The 22,045-nt window shown below is 43.1% G+C and overlaps 3 protein-coding genes and 1 gene segment (V, D, J or C); 2 read left to right on the forward strand and 2 right to left on the reverse strand.

Moving 5' to 3' along the window:
• Window positions 1–22,045, forward strand: part of LOC146980332 (uncharacterized) — a 94,740-nt gene that overhangs the window by 39,842 nt on the left and 32,853 nt on the right. Inside the window, exon 3 of the mRNA XM_085788584.1 lies at window positions 8,646–9,431. Within this exon, the coding sequence (XP_085644710.1) occupies window positions 8,646–9,431 (786 nt within the window). The remainder of the gene's footprint in view (window positions 1–8,645; window positions 9,432–22,045) is intronic.
• Window positions 1–22,045, reverse strand: part of LOC146980333 (immunoglobulin kappa light chain-like) — a 202,386-nt gene that overhangs the window by 30,127 nt on the left and 150,214 nt on the right. Inside the window, exons 3-4 of one of the 2 annotated variants that reach the window (XM_085788597.1) lie at window positions 18,184–18,225; window positions 16,731–17,111 (exon numbers count right to left, since the gene is read on the reverse strand). The exons of the other annotated variant lie outside the window; for it this stretch is intronic. Coding sequence (XP_085644723.1) covers window positions 16,777–17,111; window positions 18,184–18,225 — 377 coding nt within the window. The 3' untranslated portion in view covers window positions 16,731–16,776. Of the gene's footprint in view, window positions 1–16,730; window positions 17,112–18,183; window positions 18,226–22,045 lie in introns of those variants that run through there. 2 annotated transcript variants of the gene reach the window in all.
• The window catches only part of LOC146980335 (Ig kappa chain V-III region MOPC 63-like), a 105,509-nt gene that overhangs the window by 19,262 nt on the left and 64,202 nt on the right, over window positions 1–22,045 (forward strand).
• LOC146980337 (uncharacterized) lies at window positions 987–3,286 on the reverse strand. The gene is made up of 2 exons (XM_085788592.1): window positions 2,922–3,286; window positions 987–1,766 (listed from the first exon to the last, which is right to left on the reverse strand). Exons 1-2 carry the CDS (start codon window positions 3,165–3,167, stop codon window positions 987–989), a joined length of 1,026 nt encoding a protein of 341 aa, XP_085644718.1. The 5' UTR covers window positions 3,168–3,286.

Below are 22,045 nucleotides of genomic sequence, written 5' to 3' on the forward strand. Positions count from 1 at the left end.
TATTAATTTAACAAGACAATACAGTCCATGCAAAGTCCACTGAAAGTGGGCCAGTGCACGTCGGTACACAGTACCGTTACAAGCCAGAACCTCTCACATCACAGTAGCAGCCTACTCTGTCTTCTCCATGGGCACCGAAGCATGTTGGTGAGTAGGACAAGACCCGAAAACCTTGGCGTTTGCAGCGCGCTGTCAGTAAAATCCATTTGCAGAGCAGAGTAGTTGAGAGGGGGAAATAAAGGAGTAAACATGACTGGATGTAATGTTATGGTTAGCAGTAAATCTGCTTGGGAGGCACTAATTGCAGCTCTTTCATCCCATTCTGTATACATAATTCTGTACTTTTTTCTTAATTTTCTTAACTCTTTTTTTTTTTTTACAAATCCATGATCTAACTGGTGCCAACTTCTGAAGGAAATTGTAAAAATTGCAAAATATTTTATTCATTTTGCTATAGTTAGATAAAAGTAACTATGTGTTAAAATGCACCAGAATATGGGAAATGGTGTCTGGGGGGAGGACCCCCAGACCCCCAATTAAGTTTTTTCTGCCAAAACAACTTAAAAAATTATTATTTTTTTTGCTTCTGGCACTCATAGACTTTGCCATATGGAATGTCACATAGCTCTGTCTTCCCGGTAGATTTTGGTGCCCCACTCCGCCCCTGCTCACATATACAGAAAAACATATAAAAACAGGGCCCAGGTTGAAAAAAAACGAAGTTGCCCTTTAAGAGTTTATAAAGAAAAAAAGTCCAAAGTGTCTTTATGACACTAAAATGAATCTCTCTTTGGTTTGTGGACAAAACAAGACATTTGAGGACGTAATCTGGTGGTTTGAGAAACACACTGATTGATATTTTTCAACATTTTTTAACATTTAATTGACCAAACACCTAATTGATTAATCATTTACATATCAACAGATTGATCGATGATGAAAATAATCATTAGTTGCTCAGGTGTAGGACCGAAGCGTCCTGTCCTCTAGCTGCTGTGGAGCTGCTGGTGTCTCTTCAGGTTGTGGGACCTGTTGTAGGCCTTCCCACACTGTCCACACACGTACGGTTTTTCTCCGGTGTGGACGCGTTGGTGGGCCGTTAACTCTGAGGAGGTAGTGAACGCCTTCCCACACTGCTCACAGCTGTATGGCCTCTCTCCGGTGTGGACGCGCCGGTGGACCATTAAATTTCCGGAGCTAGTAAACCCCTTCCCACACTGCTCACAGCTGTGCGGCCTCTCTCCGGTGTGGATGCGCTGGTGGACCATTAAATCTCCAGAGGTAGCGAACGCCTTCCCACACTGCTCACAGCTGTGCGGCCTTGCTCCAGTGTGGACACGCTGGTGGACCGTTAACCCACCGGAGCTAACAAACGCCTTCCCACACTGCTCACAGCTGTACGGCCTCTCTCTGGTGTGGATCCGCTGGTGGATCATTAAGTGTCCAGACCTAGCAAACGCCTTCCCACACTGCTCACAGCTGTACGGCCTCTCTCCGGTGTGGATGCGCCAGTGGACTGTTAACTCTGAGGAGGTAGCGAACGCCCTCCCACACTGCTCGCAGCTGTATGGCTTCTCTCCGGTGTGGACGCGCTGGTGAATTTTCAGTTTGGACAAGTTGGTGCACGATGTGCCGCACTGCTCACACCTGTACACAGTCTGTCCACATTGGTGCCGCCGGTTGTGAGCGTTCAGATGAACTGAGGTCCTGAATATGTTCCCACACTCATTACAGCTGTGTGGTTTCACCATGGTGTGGTCCTGTTTCTATGGCAACAGACAGGAAGAGAGAATCAATCAATGATGGATGATGGATGGACATTTGTTTTCCTTTTTAAATTCTTCATTAATACAAATCTTACAAGCAGAATTATTTCCAGTTCAAATTATACTTTGAAACTAAGCAAAACAGTCAGCGTTTGAGTTGATATAGTAACCAGTTATGGGAATTAGGGCATTTTTAAAATAACGGCTCAAAAAGTTACTGTTTTCCCCGTTATAACTCTGTTACCGTTACTTTTTTTTTTTTTTTACAATAAAACGCTCCATTGCTTGAGAGCCACTAGAAATGAATGCAACTTATTTTATTTATTTATTTAATAATTAATGTTGTTCTATATGCAATTATTTACAGGCTCTGTTAGTTTTAGGTTCAATATGTGCAAAAAGGTAATTTCAATAATAATAATAATAATAATAATAATAAACAACCAGTCCGGCCCTCGACTTGTAACAATTTTAAATTTTGGCCCACAGCATATTTGAGTTTGACACTCCTGGCTACGCAATTATAGATTTCATTTTCACAGTGGACTGTCACACTTTCATTCAGGAGTTGATGCAACTCTACAATTGGAAAATGTATTAATTCATGTAAATTAGTAATTTCTGTATGTAGGCTACAGAGCCCTGAGGCAACGCTGCTCTTCTGTCCAGTACACACATGATGCTTCACTTTTCATTCAAACAATGCGGCGGACACAATTGTTAGACTTCATCAATGAGACCAGCATTTATCTCCCAAAAAGTATTTAACCAGCAGGCTCTAAAAACCCTTGAAAAAACCTGCGGGTAAGTTATTTAGCGATCGTTTTCTCCCCCAGGATGACTATGGAGGTTGGCCGGCCAACCAGCTGTGCAGACGAGCCGCTGATCACACGGGTGAAGCCTCTCTTCTCTAAAACGTTGGAGAAAACTTCTAAACAGCGTTTGGATAAACTAACCGCACACTGGGGATCTATTCTAAACAGTTACTTTCTTGCATGAAAAAATATTTTAAAACTTAATAAAGTGACGTAACAGCAATACAGCAGGAAATAAAGTAGGCCGGTTAGGTTTAGACTTTTTAGTGAACCACAATATAGAGTTAGCAGCTAACAGTTAGCTTAATCTCTTGCTGCCACTCAAAACTGAAACACAGACCTGTGGACCGGAACCGGATGGACCAGAGGGCTCCTTGTCCTGGTGGACAGCGTCCTGCTCCTCCCCTGTAGTCCTAGTCTGCCGAAACAAATCCGAATCCTGCTTCTCCTCCTTTATCATGATGTAGTCCTGTTCCTGGTTCTCCTCCTTTATCATGTTGTAGTCCTGGTCCTGGTTCTCCTCTTTAATTCCGGTCGTGTTCTGATCCAAGTCGCTAATTTCCTTGTCCAGATTCTCCTCCTTCATCCAGGTCCTGGTCAGACGGGACCTCCTCTTGGTGCTTCTCCACTAGCTCAGTACGGTGCAGCACGGCTCTACTCAGTTTTATCCTCTTTTCCTCCAGCCCCTCCTACCTGGTACCTGATACTTCCCCTGCCTTCCCCTAACAGAGAGACGACGAGATATGACGACCCCGCCCCCGCTGAGGAGCAACTATGAAGAACTCAGAGCTGGAGAAGCACCTCAACCGAGCCGAGTCGTTAGTGGAAAGTGCCGTCTGTTTACCTTTGTATTCTCGCAATCTCTCACATTGCTAAGTTTCCTCCCCTTAGATACCGTTGCTAAGGTGTCGGAGTTGACGGTTGGAAGAATAGACTGGGCTGTAACTTCAGAATCGTGTGACCCTGTAGAAATGTTTGAGGAAACGTGGGCAACCAGCATTTTTTTTTAAAGTTCAAGGTGTCCCAAACAAGCATCCATCGGTTTCCCTCCAATTAAGGCCCCTGGTTTTCTATATTTCCTCCTCCAGGTTAACTCAGTCATATTTTTTATTACAAAAACATGAACTTTGATATTCGTTTGCAGTGATAATCCCAGATAGCAAAGATGAACACCACACTTGCTCCATTTCCTTCATTAGTGTTTACAGATCTTCCATTCATTTAAACACTCAACGCATTTGTGTTTGTTGTCAGAGCTTAAATTATGTTCAGACACAAACTTCCAGAAGTATTCCACTGGTGTATGGAGGGAAAGTACATTGTTATACGTTGATGAGTCAAGTAGATACAGAATATTATTGGGACCAATATGCATATTACTAGTGATACCAGTCATAGAGCATGGTGTGTTTTTTCGGTTGGGACTCAATGTCCACATTGACTGGGCAATAAGTGCCTGGTTGGTTTACTTAGTCCACTTGTCCACAGGTATTGTCACCTGACTCTGTATCACTTGCACCAGTGTCATCTAACATCATAACCACATCACATTATCCATTTTGGATGATATCATACACATGCTTCTTAGCTTGTAGATAACCAGCAGGAAAAGTTGGGGTGGTAGGGAAATTGAGTAGAATATAAAGTGTTTACACATTCACACATTTCACCAGTCACACAACACTGTCTGGCTAACCTATTATACTATGTGATTATCATCCCAAAAGGTATGCATACAGCCCCCAATTTACCACCACACCCTACACTCCTGAACACTCACACCTGCTCCAGGACATTACCACCTCCAAGCATCCCCCGCCACTGCTTTGACTATGAATGGATTAGAAAATGAGCAGGAATTTCTTTAGAAAGCCCTGCTCAGCTTTCTGTGATGAGAGCAAACTTCTCACAGAATTGAAGGTTGGCCTAGTTAGAAATTAAGTAGTAAATTAAAATCAGCCATGGTCGATCGGAAAAAATTACCGCTTGAGTGAATTTACTTTCCGTCACAGAAAACAGGTTCTTGAATGTAACTCTGTCAAGACGTATCCTCAAGATTTTTTTGCACTTCTGTTAGGTCAAAGCTGCTGTATTTGCTCATCATGCAGCATGATGATGATGATGGTAACATTTTACAGATAAAAACAGATGTTTTTTCATCAGCATCAGTACAGAACTGAAATGAGGTTAGAGGGGAATTCAATCAACCTTTATTTAATGGGAGCATTGGAAAAAAACGTTTTAAAGTAACGAAAAAAGTTACTTTCTTAGTAACGCATTACTTTTTGGTTTAAGTAACTGAGTTACTAACTGAGTTACTTTTTTAATGGAGTAACTAGTAACTGTAACAAGTTACTATTTTTCAGTAACTAGCACAACATTGGAGAGGACACGTGTCATGGAGACTTTTACTGGATTCAGATCAATCCTGAAAGCTACCCTACCCCGGAGCAGGTTAGCCGTTCAGAGTAAGTTACCATGGTAACTCACCTCGGTAAGAATGAATCCAGCTTCGTGGTACCGGAAAGCCAGGGTTAACCCTGAAGTTACCTCGCTAAGCCAGTGATCCTGCTTCGTGGTACAGGCCTCTGGCTGGAGGAGAGTTTAACAACAAAGCCGCAGGCCCCGACAACATCAGCCCCTCTGTTCTCCATCACTGTGCTGTGGAACTGGCCGGGATTTTCACCTACATTTCAACATCTCCCTCTGTCAAAGCTCAGTACCCAGCTGATTCAAATAGTCCATTATCATCCCGGTTCCCAAGACCAAGAATATCTCTTGCCTCAATGATGACAGACCCATTGCCTCCACATCTGCAGCCATGAAATCTGGGAGCCATTCTTTAGTTTGTGTTTTGTGCAAGTAGCTACTTTACTTTGACCCCAAGGGTGCAGTAGGCTACCTTTTAATTTAGTTTGCTTAACACCCAGCAGCTGCCCAGCTGCCTGAAATGAAGGTTGATTAGTTTGAGTTGGATGGTGGTGGGTTCACACAGTTCTTACTGACAGCTGGAGGAAAGCCAGTGATCTTTGTTTTTGCTTCAATCCACCATCCTGTTTTATTAATAAGCTTTTTTGTTACAATAAATGGGAACATCATCCAAAGAGACCAACTTTGCACAACTGTATTTTTTCTTAATACTTTAAATTACACATGTCCTACACATTCTAGCCCTGTCCTTGTGTTTTGTTACAAATATTATTTAATTTTATGATATTGTATTTATTATTTATATGGGAATTACATATATTGCCATGGCTTATCATTATAGTTTACTACTTTATTTCTAACTAGGCCTACCTTCAATTCTGTGAGAAGTTTCCTCTCATCACAGAAAGCTGAGCAGGGCTTTCTAAAGAAATTCCTGCACATTTTCTAATCCATTCATAGTCAAAGCAGTGGTGGGGGATGCTTGGAGGTGGTAATGTCCTGGAGCAGGTGTGAATGTTCAGGAGTGTAGGGTGTGGTGGTAAGTTGGGGGCTACATGCATACCTTTTAGGATGATAATCACAGAGTATAATAGGTTAGCCAGACAGTGTTGTGTGACTGGTGAAATGTGTGAATGTGTAAACACTTTATATTCTACTCAATTTCCCTACAACCCCAACTTTTCCTACAGGTAATCTACAAGCTAATAAGCATGTGTATGATTTATACACCAAACTTTTGTTTCACATTTATTTTTACCACTTCAGAAGGACAGATCCTTCATACAGTGTGCTGGATGTAAGTGTTATCATCCAAAATGGATAATGTGATGTGGACATGATATTAGATATTGGTCCCAATATTATTCTCTCCGGTCCAGCTCTCACAGAAGATGTACATTCCCTCCATACACCATTGGAATACTTCTGGAAGTTTGTGTCTGAATATTATTTAAGCTCTGACAACAAATGAGTTCAGTGTTTAAATGAATGGAAGATCTGTAAACACTAATGAAAAGGAAATGGAGCAAGTGCGGTGTTCATCTTTGCCTCCTTGGACTATCACTGCAAACAAACATCAAAGTTCATGTTTTGTAACAAATTAGTATTTATAAAATATGACTGAGTTAACTTGGAGGAAGAAATATATAAAACCATATTTGGAGGGCAAATGATGGATACTTGTTTGGGACACCTTGAACTTTCAACACACGCTGGTTTCCCACTCTTCCTCAACATTTCTACAGGGTCACATGATTCTGAAGTTACAGCCCAGTCTGTTCTTCTACCCGTCAACTCCGACACCTTAGCAACGGTATAGGGGGGAGACTTAGCAATGTGAGAGATCGTGAGAATACAAAGGTAAACAGATAGTGCTTTCCACTAACAGCTCGGCTTGGCTCGGTTGAGGTGCTTCTCCAGCTCTGAGTTCTTCATAGTTGCTCCTCAGCGGGGGCGGGGTCGTCACATCACGTCGTCTCTCTCTTGTTTCTCTCCTCTCGTCAGCTCCAGACTCACTCGTCTTCCAGTGACGACGCTCTGGCCAATCAGGGGAAGGCAGGAGAAGTAGGAGGTACCAGGTAGGAGGGGCTGGAGGAAAAGAGGATAAAACCGAGTAGAGCCGTGCTGTACTGTACTGAGCTAGTGGAAAAGCACCATGAGGAGGTCCCGTCTGACCAGGACGAGGATGAAGGAGGAGAACCTGGACCGGGAAATTAGTGACCTGGATCAGAACACGACCAAAATTAAGGAGGAGAACCAGGACCAGGACTACAACATGATAAAAAAGGCGAACCAGGATCTGGATTTGTTTGGGCAGACTGGGACTACGGGGAAAGAGCAGGACACGGTCCACCAGGACAAGGAGCCCTCCGGTCCGTCCGGTTCCGGTCCACAGGTCTGTGTTTCTGTTTTCAGTGGGAGCGAGTCAAGAGATGAAGCTAACTGTTAGCTGCTAACTTTATATTGTGGTTCACTAAAAAGTCTAAAACCTAACTTGCCTACTTTATGTCCTGCTGTAGCGCTGTTACGTCACTTTATTAAATTTTAATATTTTTTCATGCGAGAAAGTAACTGTTTAACTTCTTGAGTCAAGTAACAGAGAATTTTATTGTCAGAAATGGAAACAGTTATAACGGGGAAAACAGTAACTTTTTGAGCCATTAAGCGCTCTAATTCCCATCACTGGTTACTATATCAACTAAAACGCTGCCATGTTTTGCTTAGTTTCAAAGTATAATTAGTACTGGAAATAATTCTGCTTGTAAGATTTGTATTAATGAAGAATTTAAAAAGGAAAACAAAACAGCAGCATCAACAAGGGTTACACCCCGCCTTTCCGACAATAAACTTCCATTCATCGTAATAGCGCTATTCCGAAAAGGCTATTGGGGGAAACCCCCAGTGCGCAATGCGCATTGATCCTTTTTTCCTTTTTGGGGTCAAACGGATCATGTGCATAATTAACTGCAAAACAAGCAAATACTATTAATGACATATAACGTTAATTATGCTTCTAGCCTGTCTAGCCTCTACCTGGTCTTTTTACTAAACTTAACCAACTCCTTTCTTCATTGCCTAAGCCCAACCAAAGCATCTCTCTCAGTCAGCTGTCAGCACGAGCGGCGGCTGCAGCAGCCTCGCGTCCCTGTGGGGAGGGGGGGTGGGGGATGGAAGTGTATTTCTATTGTGGGAGATCTCCAACAACGGAGTCGGGGAGAAAGCAAGTGGGACAGATCTGCCCAGTCCCTGAGCAGCGCACATTTCACAGACAAGCCACAAAGCAGAATGTAAACAACGTCACGCGGTTCAGCGCTGCGGGGGGGAGGGTGTCAGAACAGCGGTGTTTCGAAGTGGGGGTATTTCGGAACAGCGGGGTGTCGAAGTGGAGGTGTGTCGGAATGGAGAGCTGTCCCCATCAACAAGCTGTATGATGATGATGATGACGGTAGTTAATGTCCATCCATCATCCATCACTGATTGATTGATTCTCTCTCTCTTCCTGTCTGTTGCCATAGAAACAAGATCACACCAAGAAGAAATCACACAGCTGTAATGAGTGTGGTAACACGTTTAGGACCTCAGTTCAACTGAACGCTCATCGCCGGCGGCGCCAATGTGGACAGACGGCGTACAGGTGCAAGCAGTGCGGCACATCGTGCACCGACTTGTCCAAACTGAAAATTCACCAGCGGATCCACACCGGAGAGAAACCGTACAGCTGTGAGCAGTGTGGGAAGTCGTTCGTTAGTTCTGGACACTTAATGGTCCACCAGCGTGTCCATACCGGAGAGAAACCATACAGCTGTGAGCAGTGTGGGAAGGCGTTCACTACCTCCGGAAGTTTAACGGTCCACCAGCGCATCCACACCGGAGAGAGGCCGTACAGCTGTGAGCAGTGTGGGAAGGTGTTCGCTAACTCCAAAGACTTAACGGTCCACCAGCGCATCCACACTGGAGAGAGGCCGTACAGCTGTGAGCAGTGTGGGAAGGCGTTCGCTACCTCCTCAAACTTAACGGTCCACCGGCGCGTCCACACCGGAGAGAGGCCGTACAGCTGTGAGCAGTGTGGGAAGGCGTTCACTACCTCTAATGGGTTAGCGGTCCACCAGCGCGTCCACACTGGAGAGAGGCCGTACAGCTGTGAGCAGTGTGGGAATATATTCGCTACCTCCGGACTGTTAACGCTCCACCGGCGCATCCACACCGGAGAGAGGCCGTACAGCTGCGAGCAGTGTGGGAAGGCGTTCGTTAGTTCTGGACACTTAAGGGTCCACCAGCGTGTCCATACAGGAGAGAGGCCATACAGCTGCGAGCAGTGTGGGAAGGTGTTTATTAACTCCAGTGGGTTAGCGATCCACCGGCGTGTCCACACCAGAGAAAAACCATACGTGTGTGGGCAGTGTGGGAAGGCCTACAGCCAGTCCCACAACCTGAAGAAACACCAGCAGCTCCACAGCAGCTAGAGGACGGGACGCTCTGGTCCTACACCCGAGCAACTAATGATTATTTTCATCATCGATTAATCTGTTGATATGTAAATGATTAATGGATTAGTTGTTTGGTCAATGAAATGTTAAAAAATGTTGAAAAATATCAGTGTGTTTCTCAAACCACCTGAGGCCTGTACCACAAAGCAGGATCACTGTCTTAGCGAGGTAACTTCATTGGATTCATTCTTACCGAGGTGAGTTACCATGGTAACTTACTCTGAACAGCAAACCTGCTCCGGGGCAGGGTGGCTTTCAGGATTGATCTGAATCCAGTAAAAGGCTCCACCCACCGGCCAATCACCTGTACAGGAATAATGACACGTGTCCAGATAGTGAGAAGAGCGTTATGGTTTAATGGTAAAGTAACAAATGTTCACCAAACAAAATAAACGAAAGAGTAACTGTTGCTCGCCAAAACGAAATAAACAAATAACTACAAAATAAATCTTTTCACAATAATGAATAACTAAACAACATTCTTAAAGCAACAATCAAGCCCTGACACCAGCTCCGTGAGGAGCGTATCAATCACTCCGTCGTAGCCCAGGAGAGCCGAGGAGTCAGAGTAATTCCAGTGAGCCAAAACAGCAGTGGGTCCAGAAGATGGTGGCTTTAACAGTTTTTGGGCCTCACCAGCAGGGCATTACGGAGCACCGGGAGGCGTAGTCTAGGACAACAGAGCAGGACAATACAATCAGCCGGGAGCGGCACAACAGACTGAAACGAGGGGCGAACAACGCCAACTTACCACGTGGAGACAGAGCAACAACACCGAAGGGCTTCCAGCAGGGCGAACCAGCCCCGTAGCCCCAGCAGTCCGCCACACTGCAGCAGAAACAACCATGTCACAGAACAATCGGCATGTGAATGAAAAGAGAAAGCAGCGGTGTGCTCTGACGCGCCTTACCTGTGCGCTGAAGGAGGAAGCGTGCGTCTTTGTCTGGCACCACGCCAGAGACGCTTCACTGCCGATGCAGCCACGCGGCTTCACAAATACCAACACCAGCAGCACGCCACACTGCAGCAGAAACAATCAGATCACCAAACAGTCAGTAGATGAGTGGAAGAGAAAGCAGCGGTGCGCATCAGTGCACCTTACCTGTGTGCTTAGGGAAATAGCGTGCCTCTCCTGGCAACACGCCAGAGACACTGGTGCTCCTGTGAGGAGGAGTGAGCCGTGCTCCGGCCACACATAGAGCCAATTTGTGGAATTTTTGCAATAGAATCTTTAAAGGCCGTTTTCTCAAAATGAGCTTTTTCTTATACTCTGGACCCGAAATCTCCAGTTCAGCAGCACTTACAGACACCAAACCTTCCAGTTGTATTCCTGCCTATATTCTGAAGGTTTTTACAGAGGGGATTGTTGATATATCATTCACAGCCTGATTTATACAACAATTTATACCTAAAAACAGGGCGAAATTTGATTTTTTTTTTAGGGCTGGTGACAGTATTTTCTCATTTACAGAGTGTTTCAAAGGAGGTTAAATCGAAAGCAACTGGACATAGTTATTTGTCTAGGAAGTCGTTTCACCTCTCATCCAAGAGGCTTCATCAGTTCAAGCCTCTTGGATGAGAGGTGAAACGTCTTCCTAGACAAATAACTAAGTCCAGTTGCTTTCGATTTAACCTCCTTTGAAATACTATGACCTGGGCAAATGAGAATATGCACCGGCTTATTTACAGAGTGATAAAAAGAGATATCCAAAATGCCCTCTGTAAAAACTTTTGACTTTAATATGTCAACAAAATAAAACAAGAATTTTGAAAGTGGCTTTATCCAATCTTCAGATTTCGGGTCTAGAAATGTACACAAATTCACGCATATTTAATTAGATAATGTCTCATTTCCATATTTAAGCATAATATTTAAGAAAACATGTAATACAAAAAATAATTGTCTCAATGTAAGTAATAAACATAGAGAGTTTCATGGCAATAGCTGTTAGTTAAATTTTTTACCCTATTCACCTGGGGTGTCTCGCCTTAATACATAAAAACAAAAATACATACAGAAAACACATACTCAATACATACACATACAAAACAAAACATCCAAGACAAACACTTAACTTATGTTACCCGCTCCTACATTGAATCACTACACAACAAGGATACCAGGACCCAATTTAATAGGCTACTAATGGTCAAAATTGCGATCAAAATAATAATCTCTTGGTTTCATTTTAAAACTAACCATGTTTCTTTGTTGTATAACATAATTCGGAAGGGCATTCCACTCCTTCATAGCTCTATATAATACTGTACCTTGAGAGAGTGCCCTGGGTAAAATAAAATAACCTCCAGCAGCATGTCGAGTTGAATAATTATGTATGTTTGAACTAAAAGATAATTTTCTATACAAAATGTATGACATTTTAGTTGACAATCTGTGCTTAACATGTCCCATGATAATGTACGATCTATGATGATTCCTAGTAATTTTACCTCTTTCACAATTGATTATTGATCATCACATTAAGCTCTGGGTTTGAACGCAGTGAATAGTTTGATCCAATAACCATACTAGTTGTCTTAGACACATTCAAAATGAATCCATTACAGTTAACCCACTCAGAAACCAACTTCATTTCTTCACTAAAATTTCAATTTAATCCATCAATAGTTCCTTAAGCTAAATAAATTGTCGTATCATCGGCATACATTGTCATGCGAGCTGTTTTAATGCCAAGGGAAAATCATTGGTAAAAATTGAGTACAAAAGAGGTCCAAGGCAACTTCCTTGGGGTACTCCATGTCTAACTTGTTTTTAAATCTGACTCACTTCCATTGAAATAAACCATATGCCATCTCTCACTCAAATAACTTTTAATAATTAACAAAGCTGATGATGAAAACCCATAATGTTTCAGTTTTGCCAATAATAATTCATGATCTAGAATATCAAACGCTGCCGAAAAATCCAGGAAGACAGCTCCTATCATTTTCTTTTGCGTGATTTCTTTACACCAGTCATCTAGCATTTGTGTCATAGCTGTTGTTGTAGAATATTTTTTCCTGTAAGCATGCTGAAAATCTGTAAATAAGTAATTATTAGAAAAATATGACTGAATTTGCTCATACACAATTTTTTCCATGATTTTACTCAAAATTGGCAATAAACTGATAGGTCGATTATTTGACTCAGAAAAGCGTCAATCACAAGGCTTTATTTAGTCTTTCGAGTTATTTGAACAGGTTGTAGACAAATATTTAGCTATTTAGCTGCTCTGACAACAGGCTTTATGCCGAGCCCCACTACTTCTTGAACTTAACAGGCTCTGACAGGTGTGTCTGACTCTGACCTCAGTAGTCACAACAATGGTCAGACGCACCTGGATTAATCAGTTTGTCCAAAAATGTAAGACAGGAAGGAAAGGAGCCTGTTTAAGTTCAGGAAGTAGTGGAGCTGTGCATGAAGCCTATTTATTGATCTGACTCGGTAACCACGAGCGGAGTTCATGTCAACTCAGGTGATATGCAGGTTGTTGTTTCACTTCACCACTCCGACGCGACGCTGACACAGAGAAAGAGAGAGGGAGGGAGAGAGACTGTCGGCGCCTACTGTGAGTGGCGTTGACTCCGCGTGCACTGTCCGCGGACTTTTGTGGTTTCATAGGCGAGCGTACAGTGTCACATTCGAGAAACGGGGTCATGCCTATGTTCCCACAGCCCTATGTTCCCTCAGCCCTATGTTCCCTCATTTCTAACTTTTGTTGTCACTGAAAATTAGGCCCTATGTTCCCTCAGCCCTTTGGTCCCACCATTGGTTGGGTTTAGGCAATGAAGAAAGGAGTTGGTTAAGTTTAGTAAAAAGACCAGGTAGAGGCTAGACAGGCCAGATAGGTAGAGTCCAGATAGGTAGAGAGAGTCCAGAGGGAACATAGGGCTGAGGGAACATAGGGCTGTGGGAACATAGGCACGCTCCCATTTGAAACAGATCGAGTCCGCGCGGTCATAAAAATTGAGCTTTGCACGGAAGGGACCGGCGGCCGCCCGCTTTGGGTCCACGTCTGCCTAGAGTGCGCGCGGACATCCACGGAGTCAAATATGCCGGAGTATGTTCATGTTCTTCACACCGTACGTGAGCAAACATGAGACATGTTACAGCAGAATAAACGTCACAAACAGCTCCGTGTTTCCTCCACTTTCTGACCGTGGTAGGCTATCATCAGGTCGCTCTGACTCCACACTGCCAGGCTTCTTTTCATGATGAGCCGCCGCTCCACACGTTCACCATCGCTTCAGTTGCCATCGGCTCCACCTCTACTCGTTTTCTCCCTCTTTTACAACTTTCACTTATCCCAGCTTGGGATCAATAAAGTATATCTATCTTATCCTTCCTCCCTTTAGCTGCCTAGGGGAGAGTGGGGTAATTTGTGCCATGGGGCAAGTAGTTCCACCCCTGTTATCTAGAAAACCATAGAAGAAGTTGGTCATGTGATCACATATTTTTGAAGGGGCATCCATTTCACTCATCCTATCAAGAAGGGAGACACATGGCTTGAGAGGAAAGCACATTTATGTTCAAAAAACTAGTTTTTGCCCTCCAAAGTAAAATTTCTATGATCAAGGTTTTTTGATTGCCATGTTTGAACAATTATAGATAACTTTGAAAACAGTTCACACATGTTTTAGTGCTTTATTAAGCTACACCATGAGTCTATACAGTTAGCATGATGCCAGCTCAAAACAGCTGGGGAATCCTTTTTTCTCAAAATGCTGGGCTTGGGGTAATTTGTGCCAAAGGGCCTGGGTTAAGTTGTGCCAGTGGCAGTGCTGTCTGTGTATAGGAGAAACATGGCAGTGGGCACGGATTTGCTTGAAACTTGACATGTGTGATGAGGGACCGCCCCTGAACACACCTGCCCAGTCTGGTTGTGCTCGTAGCCTGGTGGACGAAGAAAACAGTGTGTTTCTTTGCGCCACAGCCCCCAGCGTGGCTCAGGCCTCCGCGACTGCATGGGGACAAGCGAGGGCCCGATCATCGCCGCTTCTGGCTTTAATTTTGTATTGAATGTCTTGCTTTTATATAGCATTAACATTTGTGAGATTAAAATGATCTGTTTTACTTCAATTATCAATGGCACAATTTACCCCAGTGTATTCTCTCTAATGGCACAACTTACCCCGCACCCGGGGCAAGTTGTGCCAGAATTTTTTTTTTTTTTCTAAAGCTATATTTCTGAAACGGTTGATTTAAGATTCAAAGTGATTGTTCCCAGGGATGCACAACATCCTAAACTATATGTACATATATTAGTTGGGGGCATTATTATAATCCCCTTGCTTTAAAGGCAGTTTAAGTAAAAATTGGCACTACTTACCCCGCTCTCCCCTATGCCTTTTCGTTCCAAATTTTCTTTTTCTGTTTACTAATTGTTTACTCTGATTGATGTTATTTTTCTTTATTTACTTTTTTCTTTCTGGTTTGTTACTTTTCTTTTAATGACATGTATTGACCGAAATAAACGAAACGAAACGAAACAAACTCTTGTTTTATTGTTTTATTGTAGCTACATCAAAGAGGGTTTATAAACCAAGACCTTCCATGACGAGTCAGCTTCCTGTATGCATGTCACGTGGGCTTCTGCACAGCCACGCCCCTTTAGGGAGACCAGAGGCAGCCTGGAGTGTATTGACTCCAATGGGAAAATTGAACGTGAACACAGATTATGGTCGGGTCTTTCTCCCCACAGTCACTGAAGTAAATTTTGGACTAATTTTTCACAAGCCACATCTCTTCTGAACAGTTTGACACCAAAATGGCAATTTTCAGACGGAGAGATCCGGAGAAAATCCACTTTGTTCCAGACCTGTCTCTGTCTCTACGACACACTCTCGCGAGATTTGGCACAGTCAAACAGCCGCGAACTCCCGTGAAAATGATTTAAATTATCTTTGTCATGCTAAATATTACTGTTAGTAGTGTAAATTTTTAATGTTATCATAAGAAAATATAAATATCTCACTTTCATCTACCTACAAATTGTATAAATCCACACACACGTTCACAGACGAGGTGGTGACGGTTGGCCACGCCCATTTAGAGAGACAGGAAGTGTATACCATTTAATATCATTGGAGCAGCCGCTCATGGAGTATCTTTCCATTTATTGAATATCTTTGGCTACATTACGTGTATCCCATCTAGTTTTATTGCCACTAGTTTTGCTTGTGTGTTTTATTGTACAGTGCAGCCGATGATCGTATCTGGCCCTCTGCGTTGAGTTTCTCACGGCCTGCCCTAGGTGGGGTTCGATCCCATGACCTCTTCGTCAAGAGGTTGACAACCGCTTGGCCAGTCGGTTAGCATGTCCTTTATGGGTGAGTGAGTGCACATCCGTTACAACAGCACTTTGGACAACCTGGGTTGTATTTTAAATGTGCTATATAAATAGTATTGTATTGTATTGTATAGTAGTTTTGATCAAGACTGCAGTTGATTAACAGATTTATGCAAAAATTCATTCATGCCATTTGCTGCAATACAGTGGGAGTTATAATCAAATTAAGTGGGAAAAAAATGCCCCTAGTGGACGTTTTTGCCACTAATACCACAGGAGGGTTAATTCAGTAACCACAGCTATTTGTGTACAAAGCTGTGCTAGTTAAGACTTGTCACGTTGTGACACGTTGCGTGTGCCAAATAAGTCTATTTGCATTTACTCCTCCCCATATTTTGTGCGTTCTGGTAGAAACGCCCATATTTGCATATTCATCAAGGCAAATACACTACATGGATTGCACGTGCAGGTTTGCCCGTTTGAGAGACGCAATCCTCGGTGCGCCCGGTTAGTAGCTTCAGCATGTGTTCAGCACGTGTGCAGTCAAGTTTTCACACATTTATACACGCAAACCTTTAGTAGATCTGGTCCAAAATGCACAAAACCTTCCATGTATGAGTTTATCTGCCCCACTACACCTGTAACGTTAGCCTACATGGTGACAATAGCAGTTTCTCAAGTGGCTGCATGGGGGAACAAAAAAATATTTGCACCGGGGCCGATCACCATCATCATGTTACACCACTGTATTTGACATCATCTCAGACTTTCTCTGTCAACTCATCACCTAGGAATAATAAGTTGTCATGGAAACATTGAATGAAAACACATGAAAACAAGTGATGTGATGATGAGATTTTTATTGTGTGTAAAGACAGAAACAACATTGAAACAGTGAGAGAAGCTGCTAAATCTTGTTAGTGAAACATGTAAAATGAGAGAGAGAGAGCAGCAGAGGAAAAGCAGCAGCAGAGTCCCAGTGGTCAGCTCAGGACTGGGAACACTGGTCTCTCCTCAGTGTCTCTGAGAGCCCAGTCTGGGAGCCCTGGGTGGCCTCACAGGTCACAGAGCCCAGCTTCCTCCACTGGTCTGCAGGGAGCCTCAGGGTGCTGCTCCAGCTGTAGAGGCCGTCCTTCCCCAGCACCCCGGGGCTCCTGCTCTCCTCCCAGCTGCTGCTGCTGCTGCTGCTGCCGTCCACCTTCCAGACCAGACTCCAGTCTGAGGGGAAGCCCTTGTTGGCCAGGCACATGAGCGTGGCCTTCCCCTGCTGCTGCAGCTCCTCACTGGAGGGGGGCAGCACCGTCAGGGTGGGACGGGTATCACCTAGGAGACACAGACCACAACCTGTCAATCCAACAGCAGCAACTTGGACACCTTTACTGTGAGAGAGCTGCTTTTGTCCTTTAAGGAGTTTCTGTCAGATGTTTTTCTGCTCCACCAGTCACTCACTCACACACACATTGTTTCACTTCCCTTCAAGAAGCCTGTCATGCACATCAGCACAGAGACAATCATCATACAGTTTGACCTGAAACATATCAAACTAGACTAGAAATACATCAATCTTATTTAGGAAACAATCATACATTTTCTGTCAGTTTGATTTTCAGGTGCAAACATTTGTTAAATCATTTGACAACGATCAAATGTTCCTCGAGTGGAAAATACTCCTCATTGAACAAACTCTTAAAATGAGTTCAATGAACAATGGAAACTGTGAATCACACGTTTCAAAAAGATCTCAAAACTAATAGTACTACTACTAAACAATATATTAAATATACAATATATTAAAAAACAAATGATGTTTGACCATTTCTACAGTTCAACTTCAATTCAATCATGGCAGGCATACAACAAGAAAACTTGAGAAAAGAGATTTACATTTAACTCCATGATTAAGAAGGAGAAATAAAAACACAAATATGAAAAATATACTTAATAAATTAAAAGATTGTATTTGCTAAAAACTAAAAAAAAAAAAAAAAAAAAAATCAGTATTTTTGCAGAAACTTACTTCCAACATCCAGTCTGGTTCCTCCACCAAAAGTCCACCACAGTGATACAAAGTCATTGAGCCGTCGTACAAAAACCTCTGACTGTAGAGACACGGCTCTCTGACTCTGTCACTCTGAAGTACTCTTATCTACAAGATTTTATCATCAAACTTTAACATAAATGTTTTGTATCTGTTTCTTTATCGTTTATCCTCTTTATGTTGCAAAATTTGAAGTCATCAGATTTTTTTTTAAAAGGAATGAATATTTTTGGATCCTAAAACTGAAATATTTTCACTTTTCAAAAAATCACGAAAGTATGTACTTTTCTTAGCTATTTTAGGATTGAACAAATTCAATTCAATTCAATTTAAAAAAACTATGAAATATTCACTTACTTCCAACATCCAGTCTGGTTCCTCCACCGAACGTGTACCACAGTGATACAAAGTCATTGAGCCGTCGTACAAAAACCTCTGACTGTAGAGACACGGCTCTCTGACTCTGAAACAAACAAACTCACCATAATTAGTCTGTTTGTAACATTTTGGCAGCTGATGTGAGAAATGACAACAACACAGTAGAAAAAGGACAACATGTATTGTCAATTTTTAATATTTGTTCATTTTAAGAAAAATCAACATTTTCAAAAATGTTTGATGACATGAGAAAAATATAATCGGAATTAAAGAAGCTCAAGCAGGTAAAACCTAAAGAGCATTTCAAAAAACACTTCCTGATCAATATACTGATCAGCTGATTGATCCATTGATAATCATGATGATGAGACTGATCCCAGTCCCTGTTGGAGTCAGTCAGAGCATTTCCATAGAGAGCCACTTTGCATCAGCAGCACCATGCTCCAGTGCTCTGGGAGAGTTTATAGTCCTGAGAGTTGAAGACTGGATGACTGACAGCTGTCCTTCATGACAACACAAGACACAGAAATCCTCCTCATCAAAAACATGACTTTGGTCTCCGTCCTCATCTGGACTCTCCTCTGCTGCTGCTTCACAGGTAAAGTCCAGAGAATCCAACTCCTCTATCAACATCTGTCCCTCTGAAATGAAGCCCACAAAACCAGGACTCTGTTTGATGTTTCTGTCTCTGTGTCCTCAGAGTCCAGAGGTCAGGTCACAGTGACTCAGTCTGGAGCAGTGAGCTCTGCTGTCGGAGCCTCAGCCACCATCACCTGTAGAGTCAGTCGTCAGGTTTTGAGCTGTAGCAGTGCTTATTGTTTAGCCTGGTACCAGCTGAAAGAAGGAGAAACTCATAAACTACTCATCCGCTACACAAATCAAAGAGAATCAGGGATTCCAGGTCGTTTTACAGGCAGTGGATCTGGGACTGACTTCACTCTGAGCATCAGTGGAGTCCAGGCTGAAGATGCAGCAGTTTACTACTGTCAGAGTGTTCACTATATCAACAGTCAGTATGTGTTCACACAGTGAAAAAGCGTTGTACAAAAACCTCCCTCAGTCAAAGTGAACAGAAACTGAACTGATGCTGCAGCTGGAAGATATTGCAGAGACTGATACAGTTCACTGAGGACACACACACACACACACACACACACACACACACACACACACACACACACGCACACACACACACACACACACACACACACACACACACACACACACACACACACACACACACACACACACTCTTCCTCCATTAGCCACTCAACACCAGACCTTTTCTAAAGACGGGTTCAAACTACACAATTTTTTTGTCTTTCACAATGGTCTTCATGTCAGACTAAACGATCACAGTGGTCGCAAGACTGGCAACACTACAAGTATCACCCTGACTAATCATCGTTCATGAAAGAGAGGCCAGGTGGGTCAAGAGAACAGTGAGAATGAGAATGTTTCAAAGGAAATACATTGACAGTATTGGTGTCTTTAAAATAATGCAATAATTGATAGTTGCATTTATTACAGTCACTCTGTAAAAGAAATAGGCTTTATGACCATCCCAGTGGATACCAGCAAGAACACAACAACATAACAACATTATACAGTAGCTATAGTAAACTTACAAATGTGATGAATGCCTGTGAAGTCCAGACTAATGAAAGACACATCCCTGGAACATCTCAGGGAGACAGGGCAGCCTCAAAGAGAAAGAGTTGGACAGACAAAAAAGTGAGTCATACACACCAATTGCATTATAACAGGACTAATGACTAAAATAAATAGTTAGACAACAGTCTGATATACATACTGGTTAAGAAAATGTTGAATGGCCCTCCAATAATCCTCAAGAACAATGAAATTGGAAGATTATGAACTGGAGCAACTGAAAGCAGCAGGGCACTCTGAGAGAGGAGGAGAGGAGCGAGCAGAGAGCAAAGCAATACACAGATTACTCTCTGTCAAAAAGTGTAATTAAATCCACAAATTAACACAAATGTATTTATTTATCATAAATCTCACCTTACAAAAGCAGTCTCTTCAGTAATTCACTGTTGTCAACAACTCTATCAATGACTGTGTCAGTATCAAGGGACACAAGGACATCCTTTTCTGTGGCCATCAACATGAAGGCTTCCAGTTTGCTGGCAGACAGGCAACTCTGTTTTTGATGTAGCGGAGGGTTGAAAATGACCGCTCACAGGCTACCTGAGTTATTGACAGGGTCAGCAAAAACTTGTATGCCAACCCAAGTAGGGGGTATGCGTGAGTCAGCATGTTAAATCTGAGAAGGATTTTGTAGCAGCACACGGGGCATTCTTTGCAAGACACACAGGTTTTGCTTGTTATGTCCACCTCTTCTTGATCATCTGGGGCCGTATTCACAAAGCCTTTTATCTTACCGCTAGGAGTGCTCCTAACTCGCACTAAAAGTTTTTACGTAGGAGTTTTTTCTTAAAAGCTATTCACAAAGCCGCTGAGACCTACTCTTACTAAGGATAAATCACTAAGAGCAAATTAAGAGTGACGCCCCTGGTGACGCCCCGTTGCTATGGATTACGTCAATTCTCGTGCACGAATTCGAGGCGCTCAACACGGTGATTGGTTGTTGAGTGCCGGCGGCGCCCCCCCTCCCCTCCCCTCCCCTCCCTCCTCCTCCTCCTCCTCCTCGCCGCCGGCCGCTCCGCTCCACTTTTTTTTTTTTTTTGCCGTCAGGTCCGACGGGGCTTTTCAGACAGCTTCGAGTCCAAACCACTGTCTCTGCTGCCGAGTTGGGCTCTGAACTTTCTGTCTTTCTCTCTGCCATCTGCATCTTTCTGCTACAGTTTCTGTCGCGTCTCACTTTCTGCAGTGTGACGCTGTGCAAATGCAATGAGGGTCAGTGCGTCCACTCGCAAAGCAGCCGCTGGTTTTTTTTCTTCCCACATTTTAATATTAATTTTCACATTCGTTGACAGCCCTATATGGTGATCATAATAATGATGAGAAAAGAAAATGCATTACCCACATTTGTGGCCTATAGCAGGATTCGAACCCAGACTAACAATAAGTTTAGTTTATTGGGGGAGCAGCCTTATCACATGAGCTATTACTACTAACAGATGTGAGTGTCTAGCGCACCCACCAACTTTTTAAAAATATTTTTGGCTCACATCAGCATGACTGCATCGCAGCAGTCGCAGTTACCTCGGTCCGACCGGTGTGACGCCGATATTGGACAGTTCGTCACCGTCACTACTCCCGTTTTATAGCGAAAATGTTGTAGATGACCCAAAAAAACAAAAAACAAAAAAAAAAAACACAGACAAAAAGGCACGTTGGGCATCAAAGGGCAAAGGGGCAGGTGCTCCAGCTCCCCCCTCTGCAGCAATTCGCAGTCCTCCATACATTTGCCTGGCTGCAGCCATTTGCGATTCTTTGTGAATAGGTCTTACTGAGTTAGGAGTCCTCACGAGGACTTTTAAGCTCTCCCAGACTTAGGAGCTACTTTTAGGCCTAAAATACTTTGTGAATTACTCTTATTTTAAAAAACTAGGAGTCCTAAATTTAAGACTGACACGCCCACTTTTTTTAGGAGTTGCTCCTAAATTCGGCCCTTAGGAGCTACTTTTAACCTTAAGATTCTTTGTGAATACGGCCCCTGATCTGATCTCTTCAACTGCTCTAGTTGAGTAGTCATCCAAGGGTGATTGTACCAGCCTGTCCCATTGCTGTGCCAAGTTTTTCAGTTCAATTTGTAGATTGGCAACAGTTGCATTCTAAGAAATTGCCATGGTCGTGATGTCCAAGGTGTATGCAGCTTCATTGTGCTCATGCCTGTAGCTCAAGCCTCTCTTTC

This window comes from Trachurus japonicus, chromosome 10 (genome assembly GCF_045865225.1).
Source record: "Trachurus japonicus isolate A0001 chromosome 10, Traja_1.0".
NCBI classification, from domain to species: domain Eukaryota; kingdom Metazoa; phylum Chordata; class Actinopteri; order Carangiformes; family Carangidae; genus Trachurus; species Trachurus japonicus.